The sequence below is a fragment of the Equus quagga genome, chromosome 13, assembly GCF_021613505.1.
Source record: "Equus quagga isolate Etosha38 chromosome 13, UCLA_HA_Equagga_1.0, whole genome shotgun sequence".
Classification (NCBI taxonomy): Eukaryota; Metazoa; Chordata; class Mammalia; order Perissodactyla; family Equidae; genus Equus; species Equus quagga.
Window position 1 is genome coordinate 42,350,235 of NC_060279.1, and position 13,749 is coordinate 42,363,983.

The 13,749-nt window shown below is 43.3% G+C and overlaps 1 protein-coding gene across 1 annotated transcript; it reads left to right on the plus strand.

Annotated features, from left to right (window-relative positions):
• Positions 1–2,976: 2,976 nt before the first annotated feature.
• Positions 2,977–7,756, plus strand: MCL1 (MCL1 apoptosis regulator, BCL2 family member). Its single transcript, XM_046682381.1, has 3 exons — positions 2,977–3,753; positions 4,101–4,348; positions 4,880–7,756. The coding sequence occupies exons 1-3, from the start codon at positions 3,060–3,062 to the stop codon at positions 4,994–4,996; spliced, it is 1,059 nt and encodes a 352-aa protein (XP_046538337.1). The 5' UTR covers positions 2,977–3,059; the 3' UTR covers positions 4,997–7,756.
• The last annotated feature ends 5,993 nt before the right edge of the window (positions 7,757–13,749 follow it).

A 13,749-nucleotide genomic window follows, 5' to 3' on the forward strand; every position in this document is an offset into this window, starting at 1 on the left:
TCTTAGTTCCTACATTGGGACCAAATTTTTCTTTTTTCTATTTTGAAAGAAATGATGTAAATGAATTCTCTGAAACAAAGGCACATTTTGAGGAGGAAATGTGCTCACAGTTTGGAGAAGTTTCAAAGGATTCAATACATGCCTACAAGAAAGACTGGGCACAGTCAGGATGTCAACAATGCTTTTCTTTTGAGGTTCAGGACTGTGGCCAATATAGTCATCCTAAGAACAAGAGCCATTCTTGATCAGCAGTGTTCAAATCCAGAGGTTCCAGGGACTCTGAATAATACTAAGGATCAGAAGACCTCCTAAGTGAACTAAAATTCCCTGAGGACAGGAGCTGCCAGACATCCTGGAGACATGCTGACTCCTTGCCTCTAAGCTGCACAGACCCTTTCTCCTACCAGTGAGAGTAGTGGTTTTTTAGGACAGTCCACAGGAGTCTGGAACTACTATTAATCTTATGTAATACGGATGCCTAATTTATGATATCACACTCTGTCATTCTCTTAGTCATCAAACCCTATAGACCCTGCTTCCACAGTGTCTCTTCATGTTATCTTTTCTCTTTGTACTACCACCACCTGAGGACAGGTCACCATTAATTCTGGCCTATCATATTGCAGTAGCCTCCTAATTTATTTCTTTGCTTCCAATCTTTTCTCCCTCAGTCTATTCTATAACCCACAACTAGAGAAATGAACCTAAATTAGAGCATAGACTCCAGTGCTCTATGGTTCCCACCTACCTAGAAAAGTTCAAAGCTCTTTGACTGGCTTTCAAAGCCCTCAATATTATGACCCCATCCAAGTTTTCTAGCCTTTATATATCCCATATTAGTAAATATTCAGATTCATCCATTAAACAATGGACTGTCTGCCATAGGTCAGGCATGGCTAGGGTTACAAAGGGAAACAGGGTAAGCATCCTCATCAAGTAGACAACCAGTGGAAGAGAGAAATAAAACTGAAGAGTAGCCAGTGTGGAAGAAGGGACAGTCTGGTGCCCTAAAAGGCACATGAAGAAAATGTTTCAAGAAGGGAATGATCAACCACTTCAAATACTGCTAAGAAGCCAAGTAAAATAAGGACTGCAAATTAACCACTGAAACTTGGCCACGTGGAGGTCACTGATGACATTGACAAGAATGGTTTCAATGGATTGGTCGGAATGAAAGCTTGATTGGGGTGGGTTCAAGAGAGAAATGGGGGTAAGGAGCTTGAAGATTTTTGATATAAAGGGGAATATCAAAGAATTTAGGTTCTAGGGAAGCCTTTTTAAAGAGCTGAGAGAGAATGTCAAGTTTGTATGCTGATGGGAATGGTTCAATAGAAGTTGACGATACAAGATGTAAAGGGAAAACTGCAAGTACTTGCATAGGCAAAGGAGATGGGATCCAATGCACGAGAGGAGACTGATCTGAGATAGCAGGGAAGCCTCATTCATTTTAACCATAGGAAAGACAGAATGGGAATAGAAAGGAGTAAATAAGTAGATTTGGTGGTGAGAAATGAAGTTTTTCTCTCCTGATTGCTTCTATTTTCTCAGTGAAGTAAGTTAACAGCTGAGAGTGTGAAAGGGAGGAGGGAATATTGGAGGTTTAAGGACAGACGAGAAGGTATGCAAGAGGCATCTTGGATGGAAGGACAGTGAATTGATTAAGAAAATTTTCTCAATCTCTCTCCCCTTGACTGACAAAACCGTATCCTAAAAAGTCCAGCATAAAAGCTACCTCTTCCATAAGGTCTTCCTTCAGCCTGCCTAGCCCAAAGTGAATTTTCCAACCTCTCAGTCCAATATTAAGTTGTTGATGCCTCCTATAGAGCATATATTCCATCTCATGTTATGATTAGATGCTGTATAAGATTAGAAGTTCCTTAAATAGAGAAACCATTTCTTATTCACTACAACCACAGATGTTTCTCTCCATCCTCTCTGCCAGATATTATAAATCCGCATGGTTCTAGGTCCTGTTCAAATGCATAATTGGGTGATGTGGGTACCCTATCTCCTTATTAAACTGATATTTGGGGGAATAGGAACCTTGCTCACCTTTCCTGCTTGTGTCCTTCAAATACCGTGTTCTTGAATTTTACTATTATTATTTTTACAGATCTTTTAACAGAAAGAGATTGCTTCAATTAATGTTAGCTCACATATATGGGATATAACAGGATCCTTGTCCTCAAGAGGTTTACCCTGGAGTCAAATACGCCTTATTATCAGTACAAAAATAAATGGTGTCAGGAGTCTCAGAACAGGTACTAATAAAGTAAGGTCTATATGTAAACAGCACCAGAGACCGGGGAGTAGAGATGAGGATGGGAGACTCAAGCAAGTAGGGAGACAGGAATAAAATTTGGCTGGGGCAGAACAATTTCGTTTAGTCAACTTAGATATAAATGATTCTATAGGGCAGTCCATGGAGCATTCCCATTTCCAAACATTGTTGGAAGGACTAGAGAGCTGAGGATGTGCAAAATAACTACAGGTCCCCAACAGTGCCCTCTTATTTACCCATATTATCTAAGACACTTGTTCCCCATCCCTGGCAGAACTCCCTCATCGCCTTTCCTCAATCTCTGAGTGACTCAATGGTTAAGACTTTGTTATGGAAAAACCTCTGGCACAAAAGCCACAGCAGGGACTGGCAAATCAGGGCTCAGAGAAGCACGGGGGCAGGCGCAGCAAGACCAGGTCCCCACAGGGCAGGAGCGAGAGCGCAGCGCGCAGGCGCCCGAGCCGCCGTTACGTAAGCGGGCGGGGCGGGGCTCCGCGAGCCGGAAGGCCGACCCTGCCCAGGCCCCGCCCAGGCCCCGCCCCGTCCGGCGGTTAGACGCCGTGTGCAGTTCTCCGGAAGCTTCCGCCCCTTTCCCTTTTATAGGGGAGGCCTTTGTTTTTTTTTTTTTTTTTTAAAGCGTTGCTGACGCCACCGCGTAGGACTGGCCCTAAAACCGTGATCTAGGAGCACTTGTCTCACTCCTTACTTCCGCTTCCTTCAAGTAAGCAGTCGGGGTCTCCCCCCTTTTTCTCACCCGGACGACGGCGGCCGCGGCTGGATGGCGATGTTTGGCCTGAAAAGAAACGCAGTAATCGGACTCAACCTCTACTGTGGGGGAGCCGGGTTGGGGGCCGGCGGCGGCGGCGCCTCGTCGCCGGGAGGGCGGCTTTTGGCTGCGGGGAAGGAGGCCACGGCCCGGCGAGAGGGAGGGGGAGGGGAGGCCGGCGCGGTGATTGGCGGAAGCGCCGGCGGGAGCCCCCAGACCACCCTCGCGCCGGACTCCCTGAGGGTCGCGCGGCCCTCCCCCATTGGCGCCGAGGGCCCCGACGTCACCGCGCCCCCCTCCAGGCTGCTGTTCTTCGCGCCCACCCGCTGCGCGTCGCCGCCTGAGGGGATGGAAGCCCCGGCCGCCGACGCCATCATGTCGCCCGAGGAGGAGCTGGACGGGTACGAGCCGGAGCCTCTCGGGAAGCGGCCGGCTGTCCTGCCCTTGCTGGAGTTTGTCCGGGAGGCCAGCAGTGGCCCCTGCACGGACGGCTCGCTCCCCTCGACGCCGCCCCCAGCAGAGGAGGAGGAGGACGAGTTGTACCGGCAATCGCTGGAGATTATCTCTCGTTACCTTCGGGAACAGGCTACCGGCGCCAAGGACACGAAGCCAATGGGCGGGTCTGGGGCCGCCAGCCGGAAGGCGTTAGAGACCCTGCGGCGGGTCGGGGACGGAGTGCAGCGCAATCACGAGACGGCCTTCCAAGGTAAGGGGCTTGGTCACGAAGGCCGCGCTCCCCTTTTCCATCGGGCCCTGAACTCACCCGCCTTGGGCGGGTGGAAACCGAAACGAGTCAGTGTAGAAACGATTCTCATCTATTTCCGAAACCAGAATATTTGTGGCCATGAGTCACTGTTTCCGCCCATCTTGATTCCTTTGGAAATGGCAGCTCTGTTCAAAGCCCGGAAAGGGTGGGATGTCAATTTTCGAGTGGGGTCGGCCTGAGTTCTGTAGAGCCCAAATAGCCATTTCGCCCTCCGTGGGTGGGCAGGCGAATGGTGCCTGGTTTAGACAAAGGAGGCCGTGAGAACCTGCATGCTTTCTTCCTCCCAGGCATGCTTCGGAAACTGGACATCAAAAATGAAGACGATGTCAAATCTTTGTCTCGAGTGATGGCCCACGTTTTCAGTGACGGAGTGACAAACTGGGGCAGGATTGTGACTCTTATTTCTTTTGGTGCCTTTGTGGCCAAACACTTGAAGAGTATAAACCAAGAAAGCTGCATCGAACCATTAGCAGAGAGCATCACAGATGTCCTCGTAAGGACAAAACGAGACTGGCTAGTCAAACAAAGAGGCTGGGTAAGTTTGTTTTAAGGTTGAAGTGGGGCCTTGGAGTGGAAATGGAATGGAGAATTTTATAGAGAAAGTGGAGATATCTAAGGGTTTTTGTGATGCGCAACTCAGTTTTCAAGATCTAACTTATGGACGTCTGGTTGCTTCATGTTAATTTAAGTAGTAGGTCCATGAAGATAGTGGTATTGGTGTCTTCAATAGTTGCATCAAAAATCCTGGTTCTCTAGGTTATTTTACTGGTTGTTAAGTCTTCGCTTTTGGTATTTTGTTGTAGTTTAGCTTGGTACTCTTCACACCAGTAGGTTGAAATTATGAATACTAAGTATCACCTGGGGGTAATAAACTACGTTCCTGGGTGCCACGCCCCCTTAACTGAATAGTGTGTTTTTTGCCACCCCCAGAATAAATAATAATTGGTACATTGCTGCATTTTGGGGGGAACCATAGATATTTTAATTCATCTTTTCTCTATAAATAATGTTTTTAAGCCACTGGAAACCCATACTTGAAAGTGTGCTTTTCTTTTTTGTTTTCTAGGATGGGTTTGTGGAGTTCTTCCATGTAGAGGACCTAGAAGGTGGCATCAGAAATGTGCTGCTGGCTTTTGCAGGTGTTGCTGGAGTAGGCGCTGGTTTGGCATATCTAATAAGATAGCCTTTAAGTGCAATAATTGACTCTTAACCAACTCCAGCCACCCAAAACCAAGACATCTGCTGTGAAATCAAATGTATTTATGAAGTTGGACTTCAGGATGTCCAGGCTGTAACCTCCAAGCAACATAGAAAAGCAAGTGGCAGGAGGACTATGGCTAACAGGAATAAATAATGGGAAAAGTAGTGCCCCTTGAAGAGTCATTGTCTGAAAGAAGCAAAGTTCAATTTCAGAAAGAGGCAAACTTTGGGAGGCCTTGGAGGAGGACTTTTAGATTGAGACAAGATGGTAGCATGGAAGACTTAATTTCCTTCTCTAGAACAGGAGAGAGGCCAGTAGCCAGGCTAGTCGTAAGAGTTCATTAAATGCGCCCACTGAGTTCAACTTCCTCTAGTGTTAAAAGAGAAGCACTAACAATGTCAGTGAACTGTGTAAAATGGATTTAAGCTACAAGGAATAGAGCTATGAGTGGAAGCCTCAGTACTGTACAACAGAGTGTAAAGGGAAGCTTTTTTCCTCTCTCTACTTCGCTTTCCCAGGCATACTAACTGCAGAATAGAAAATTCAAGTGCTCAGGACTTGGTTCTGCCAAAGTAGAACAGGCTTCAATTGAGTGATTCTTAGTTTATTAGCCTCGTAATGGCCAAGAGTACTTGACTTAGGGCTCAATTTTTAAGACAAAAACAACTTGTAAATGTATTTGTCAGTAAAAATTGTATATATTTTTACAGAAAGTCTGTTTCTTTGAAATGTAAAGGGAGGGAGCATCTTGAATTTACATTATTTTTTTCATACCTCTTTGAAATCCATGACTTGTCTAGTTAGGAGCCTATTTCTTACAGCTTTTCTATTCTAAACTTTGTCCTGGCCAGTTCTAGATTATATACAGAACCAGTTGATGTAATTGTATGCAACCTGGTTGTAGTGGAACAATTCCGATTCATAACTATGCAGGCTTTAATTTTCCTATCTGATTTTGGTAAGTATTTCTTAGGTAGTTTTCTTGTTTTGTTTTGTTTTAACCTGGGACTGAGAAATTGAGGGGTGGAAATTAATCCTTTCGCTTCCTTACATGTAGGTGTTCGATAATTGATTCAACGTGGAGTTTTAAGGGGTTTTGGGGGAGGTGGGGACGTGCAGGCTGATGGCTTACAAATAATGGGCTCTGATTGGGCAACTGCTCATTTGAGTTCCTTTCGTTTGGCCTAATTTAACTGGTGAAATTTAAACTGAGTTCATGAGCTCATCTTCAAAGCTTTCGCTAAAAGATTTTCAGCTGTTCCAAATGAGACTTATTAGTATGTATATAAAAAGATCACATCGGGTGCATGAGAGACATTTGATCCCTTGTTTGCTTAATAAATTGTACGATGGTGGCCTGGAAAAGCAGGCCATAGTCTAACCATGGTGCTATCATTAGGCTTGCTTGTTAAACACAGGTCTAAGCCTAATATGTCAAACAAGTATGATTGTTTCATTTCTATTAATGATTCCCAAATTTTGTTTTGAATTTTTGCATTGGCATCTCTTTGGATTTCAGACTCGATGTTCTGTTAAACTTAGTTTCCTATCCTTCCTTGAAATACTTGCTGCTTGTTCTGCTCCCTCTACAGATATATCAGTTCTTATGTGTTTACCCTGCCATCCCTGAACTCTTAACTAGCCCTTTTAGTTTTTGGCACTAGGAACCCCAACTAGGAACCTTAAATAACCCTCCCCAGGAGTCCACAGACCTTCGTCTTTAAGTGGTAGTTCAATGGATGCAGTGACAGTAAGGGTCATGAGGTGGGAGGAGTCCTCTTAGGAGTTTTCAGAGGAGGGAACAACATCTTCATGTGACTTTCTCTAGCTTCAGTTGTATTTGAATGTGCTCACTTAAAGATAGAAAAAGAGGTGGGCTCTGTTAAACCTCAAAGTTATATAAAAGCTACTTTAAACTGAAGAAAGCTTATATAGTGGAACTAGGGTCATTTAAAAGTTTCAGCCTCAATGTGATCTTTAGTCTGTGGACTCCAGATAAAAATAGACATGAATAAAATGACTAAGAATGTAATAGAGAAGAATTGCCCTGCCTGCCCATCTCGGAGCCATAAGGTCATCTAGCTAGAGCTGTCTACCCATGTATTTATCGTTCTTGACTCATTAACCACTTATTTATATCATGTCTGTATCTCTAAGGACCTAAAAGCACTTTATGTAGTTTTTAATTAATCTTAAGATCTGGTTAAGGTGACTAAAAAGCCTGTCTCCCCATATCCAGTGGTGGAAATAAGCGCACAGATGTAGATTGGTGGAGTTTTGGGAGCCTCACTTCCCAGTTTACTAGGTGTGACTGCTGCAGTGTGGATGAGGAAGTCAGTTGACGTTTTGGGTCATGGGCGATGAGGGCTTAGGGAGCCCGAGTGCTTTGAGGAAGGATGGGTGGTTTTATAGGGGGAAGAGGCGCATGTTCTAAGTGCTGACTGGCTGCATAGTCCAGGCAAGTCCTCCGAAATGGACAGGGAGGGGCTGCTTGGAAAGATGGCTCTCTCAGCAGTTTCTGTCTGATGCTTCTCTCAGGGAAAAACATACAGTACTCGATGTGGTCTGTACATTCTGTCGGGAGTGAATACCTAGGTTCTAGTTCAACAGCTAATGCTGTTGACAGCTGTGCTAGGAAGGGTTAGGACCAACTACAGATTAATGTGGGCTGTACAATGTAGTGTGTTTCCCTAACTTCCTGTTTTTCCTCAGAAGAGAATAATAAATCTTTTTTTTCAAATACAAGGTGTGATATGGGTGTTTTCTAATCAATGCCTGTCTTCCTTCCCCCTCTTAGGCAGGCATTTTGGGGAAGTCAGCTGAGCAAATAAGTATAGGTGAATTACCAAGCAAAAGCCCCATAAAGCTGATTTGCCTCACAGCAAAGGACAGTTCCCTTCAGAATAACCCCTTCTTTCATTCAAATTAGAGATGTTAAGTTTTTAATTAAATATGTTACTGCTGTACTTTAAGTAGTTCCTACTTTTTAAAGCAAAGTTCAAAATCCCTTTGCTGATTTTTCCTACGGTCACCAAGTGTTGATAGAATTTTGATGTAAGAGGGTTCAGTACAGCAGTTACTCTGTCTCCCCATCTGACTCATCCTTTTGAGATGAAGGAGCTGGAAGAATTAACATCCACGGAGTTTTGATACTAATGTTTCAGTACTTGTACACTTTCCCCAAAAGGAGGTAAGAATAAGCAAGTCCATTTCAGGAACCCTATCCTGTCTTTATTTTCAGCTGCTTTGGACGGAGTGGAATCACCATGGCAATGTGCAAATATGAGTTTTGCATGTTGGTTTTAAGCCCTGAGCACCACATGCTAATTGTGCACACAGTATTCAGTGCTTTCCCTCATTCAGGTTTTGTCTGTGCATTTAAAAGTGCATTTCTGCTTAGAAGCGCCTCTTTTTCTGAAGCCTAACTACCAGAAGACAGCATCCTGTTATCATTACAAAGGAAGCTGTTTTGTACAAGTGCACTCAGAAGCAGAGGGGTGGAGGGAGGGTAGCACAGGACACAAGGGCCCAAATCTTGGCTTGAGTCCACTTCGCAGTACTGTTGATGCCATTGACATGTTGTGATGTAAAGCCATTTCTGTGGCAATGTTCCTTAGTTTTAACACCTTAAAAATGGGTCAAATGGTAACCAGGTAACATGAGTCACTGAGGGAGTCAAAATAATCAACACTTCCCTTCAATTGACTCAACCAGACTTTTTCTTTCAGTTCCTGTTTTGCAACTTTAGAGCCTTTCTTCGTACTGTTCCCTTTCAGAAAACTTTAAAGCAGTTGTGACGGCTGGAGGATTTTACAAAAATTAAAGTGAAATAACTTGTACAACTGGTGTGTAGCATGGCTCTGGCCAGGTGCCCAGAGCACAGGCGGGTAATTCCTGGAGTTCAAGATGATCTGCTGAGTGTCTCTTAATTTATCCTAGTCCTTTTTGGCTCCACTTGTTCCATTTTTACAGAACTTTATCTGGAAGCCTCCTACACTGTTCAAAGACTTCTCAGTTTCAAGATTTGAAAACTGAACTCTGTCCCTCTGCTTTAGTTTCCAAGTTGTTACAATGTTATCTTAGTTATGTGAAGCATGTGGAAAGATGGGGGTTGGGAATCTGCCTAAAGGCAGATAGAACCAACCTCTGAGAATGAAGTGGTCTTTACTAGTATTCTTGTGAGGTAAAAAAAAAAAAAGAATACCTGTGGCAGGCTTTTGTTTCCACACTATCCGGGGTTTCTCTTTTGCAGTACCATTCTTGATCTGCATAGAATAATAGTTCCTGAATGTTGGGAAATGTGTTAGGGCCAAGAACACTACTCTGGATTTTACCTCTTCCAAGTATCCATTTCCATAGCTTGTTTCTGTACTTTCACTTTGCCTTCTCTCCTCATCCCCTGTTCAGGGGTTACCTTAGTTTATTAGAATGTTTCAACACCACAATGAACTGGAGCTCTAGGCAGCCAGATGTCTCTTCATTTATCCATTTCGTGGCAGTGCACTGCTTACTATGTACCACACACTGTTGGATGCTGGAATTATAAGGAAAATAATTCTTCCCCTTAAACTCGGTCAAAAAAAGATTAGGGAACAGTCGAAAGAAACATGACGTCTAAATGCAGGGTGATCTTTGGATCCTGGATGGAAAAAGCTATAAAGAACATGGGGACAATTAGGGAAATTTTAATATGGGCAATATGTTAGTACCATATCAATGTTAAATTTCCTGAGTGTTTTAATTATATTGTGATTAGGTAAGATAATGTCCTTGTTCTTAGGAGATACATGCTGAAGAGTTTATGCATAATGAATCCATAAAATGAGAAAGCAGTTGTGGCAAAACGTTAAAGCTCACAATCTAGTAGAAGTGATAGCATGGACAAAAATAATTAGAATACAGTGCACAAAGTGCTATAATGAAAGTATTATAAGGGATGGGACAAAGCAGAGTGACAACTTCTGGAAAAAGAAGGTGGTCAAGAAGGCTTCAGAAGATTTTTGATTTTTTGTTGTTGAGTTGTGAGAGTTCTTTATATATTATGGATATTAAGCCTTTGTCAGATATATGACTTGCAAATATTTTTTCCCAGTTAGTGCGTTGTTTTTTTGTTTCAATCCTGTTTTCATTTGCCTTGAAGAAGCTCTTTAGCCTGATGAAGCCCCATTTGTTTATTCTTTCTATTGTTTCCCTTCTCTGAGAAGACATGGTGTCAGAAAAGATCCTTTTAATACTGATGTCGAAGAGTGTACTGCCTACGTTTTCTTCCAGAAGCCTTATGGTTTCAAGTCTCACCTTTAGGTCTTTGATCCATTTTGAGTTTATTTTGGTGAATGGTGAAAAAGAATGGTCAATTTTCATTCTTTTGCATGTGGCTTTCCAGTTTTCCCAGCACCATTTGTTGAAAAGACTTTCTTTTCTCCATTGTATGCCCTCAGCTCCTTTGTCAAAAATGAGCTGTCCATAGATGTGTGGTTTTATTTCTGGGCTTTCAGTTCTGTTCCATTGATCTGTGCACCTTTTTGTACCAGTACCATGCTGTTTTGATTACTGTAGCTTTGTAGTATGTTTTGAAGTCAGGGATTGTGATGCCTGCCGTTTTGTTCTTTTTTCTCAGGATTGCTTTAGAAATTCGGGGTCTTGCTGCCCCATATGAATTTTAGGATTCTTTGTTCTAATTCTGTAAAGAATGTCATTGGGATTCTGATTGGGATGGCGTTGAATCTGTAGATTGCTTTAGGTAGAACGGACATTTTAACTATGTTTATTCTTCCAATCCATGTACATGGAATGTCCTTCCATCTCCTTATGTCGTCATCCAATTCTCTCAGAAAGGCCTTGTAATTTTCATTATATAGGTCCTTCACTTCCTTAGTTAAATTTACTCCAAGGTATTTTATTCTTTTTCTTGCGATTGTGAATGAGGAACCAAGTTTTTAATACAGACCTGGCAGTGCTATGCTCCCTGCAGAACAGAATTTTCTGCAGATTTTATTCTGAATTTGCCCCCAAAAGTTATTTGACTGGACCCCAAGATACTGAATGGTGGCTCCACTCTCCCTAATCCTGTTCCCGTGGGAGACTCAGTTACAGCTATTCCCATCGTAGTTCAAAAAACCAGTTTGCTCTGACTGCCCAGACTTCCCCATGGGCTGCATTCTTACCCATGAGCTCATTGTTTGGGCTTCTCTGCCTGTATAAATCCACAGCCAGTGCCAGAGGTCTCAGCCCGGGCCCCCTAACTAGCTGGGGCTACATTCCATTCAGAATTTCACCACCCCCACTTGGTTTTCTCCCTGCCCTCATGTGGTCACGTGTATGTTTATTCAAGTTAGCCTGGGACAAGGTGTGCTGGGAAATAGCCAAGGAAAAGAATGTTTAACTGTTAAGTTTCATCCTGGATTAAAATGAGCTTTTGACTTTATTTTAAGAAACACCTTTAATTCTATGCCCCTAAAAAAGGTTAACTTTCTTTTCTAGTAGGAGGAGCTGGTTTTGAAAATCTGGGTACACATTTTATTGTCTCCCCCCTACTGTGCTGATATGACTCTCAGGTGTTCAGATTTGGGGGGAAGGTAGGGATTTTTTGCATTTTATTCGGGAACCTCTATGCCCAGATCTTTCAGGCGTTCCATTTTCAGCTCACACCTCCATTCCTGAGGTTCCCTGGAGCAGCTCCCACCCAGCTCCTGTCCTTGGTGGGAAAGTGGGGAGCTGGGCTGCTGCAAGGAGCAGCTGTCAGGTTTCACAGCTTTGTTTCTGAAATTTCCTGGGAGGATGGCTTGTGTATTTCCTTAGACCCTGAAAGCCCAGATCTCAGGCAAGGTGGGGCCCGCCTTGGCTGAAGGGCTACGAGAAGGGCGTTTCTCTTTGTAAAGTTTTGGATTAATACTATATGTTAAGCAGTATACTCCTTTCCTCTAACCCTCTCCTCCTCCTCATTTGTAAAAACAAAACTGCAGACAGGCTGTGGGAGGTGACATTTTTTCATTTCTCAGAAGTTCCTCCTGAGGCAAAGCAGAGAAACAGAAAGAGGGAAACAGCTTCGTGTCAAAATGTAATGAAGTTTTGTCAGTGTGTGTGCACGCATGTGTGTTTTGAAATGAGGTGGCTTGTTTTCAGCTTTAAGGAACAACAGCTCTACAGAGGAGCTTAGTAATGATAGGGAGGAGCAGTGGTTACCTGCTTCCTTGCCTCTTTCCCCCACAAAGTTTGGTAGTTGGGGTCAGGTCTCAACAGGATAGAGGTCTCTGTATCTTTCTTTCTCCATTGTGAACCAAGAAGGATATGAAAGAAAATCATCAAATACGGAATAGGGATTTAGTAAGCGATCCCTGATCTAGGTTATTTAAAAAAGAAATGCAGCTGCATTGCTTTTAAGTACAGAGTATATTAACATAACACACCACTGTGAGTGATAAAGTTTGTCCTAGGAAAAAAGCTGTCAATTAGTAATATATAAGCCTGTGTTTGCATGACAGTGAACCTTAAACAAAGACCATGTATATTTAATTATTTCCTTGGACCCAAATACTGGATTCATTTGAAAAGATTTTTAACTCCTTGAAACTGGGTTGAAAAATAAAATTTAGACAGGATTTTCCTAAAATGCTGAAAAGTCATGAGCAACATTTGAAAGCAACAACAAAAACAAAACCATCCAAGATCTGGATCACTGTGGTCCCAATTACTGAGTATTTTATAGAAGGTGCCCTGTAGAAGTGAAGTTGAGTAAAAGAACAAAGGAATTAGGTAGAATTTTAAAAGTGAAAAGACTACGTCTCAAACCTTAATTTTCTCCCCTGTAATCTGGGTTTAACAGTACTGCCTTCCCTGTCTTCTTCTTGTGAAGATTTAAACACAGGATATATACAAGTACTTGACCTTAAAGCACTATACAAACGTAAGGAATTTCCCTTAAAAGTGTACTCTCTTAGCCATTTCCAAGTCGATGAATTCCCTGGGAGAAGCCACTGAGAACCAGGCATCAGTGGATAGGACGTTGAATTAAAAAGTTCTCCAGCTGTATTTGGAGGCTCACAGGGGACACAAACCGGACTTTCAGAGCAAGAGTCCAGGCAGATGGAAAAAACCCCAGGGTCTGCAAACCACCCGCCTGCCAAACCTGCCCTAGTACCTGGTTTTGTGTGGCCCGCGCGCTAAGAACGGTTTTTGCGTTTCTAAACGTTTGAAAAAAATAATATCATGTGAGACGTTAAATTTATATGAAATTAAAATTTCAATGTCATAAAGTTTGCCTGGAACACAGCCACGCCCATGTGTTTACATATTGTCTATGGCTGTTTTCGCGCTGCAACAGCAGGGCCCAGGAGTTGCAACAGACATTCTAAGGCCTGCAAAGCTGAAAATATTTACTCTGGTTCTTTAGGGAAAAAGCTTGCCCACTCTTCTGCTAGCGCTAAAAAGGAGTCTTATTATGTGATGAAAGAGGCAGGCAACCAAGAATCAATAGAAGGGCCGCGAGCGAGGAAGACATGAAAGAAAGGGTTCTCCTGTTCCAGGAGCAGATTTACTCTGCCCCTCCCATCGAGGGCAGGGCCTTTGCCACCTTGCCTTTTTGGGCCTAAGGATCCCAGGGACCCAGTCTGCTCCTTTTTATGAGGAGCCCAACCCTCTTTCCCCCAGTTTCTTTTCCTCTTCAAAGTTCTGTAGAGCTGTCTCTTAGATTCAGGCAAGGCTCAGAAGAGTACGGCCCCCACACATCCTAACCCCAG

What these genes read in the sequence shown, in the direction of transcription:
- MCL1 (XM_046682381.1), top strand. Translation starts at nt 3,060, where the DNA reads ATGGCGATGTTTGGCCTGAAAAGAAACGCAGTAATCGGACTCAACCTC. An exon ending in TCACGAGACGGCCTTCCAAG is followed by an intron (nt 3,754 to 4,100) that starts GTAAGGGGCTTG and finishes TCTTCCTCCCAG; the next exon opens with GCATGCTTCGGAAACTGGAC. An exon ending in TAGTCAAACAAAGAGGCTGG is followed by an intron (nt 4,349 to 4,879) that starts GTAAGTTTGTTT and finishes TTTGTTTTCTAG; the next exon opens with GATGGGTTTGTGGAGTTCTT.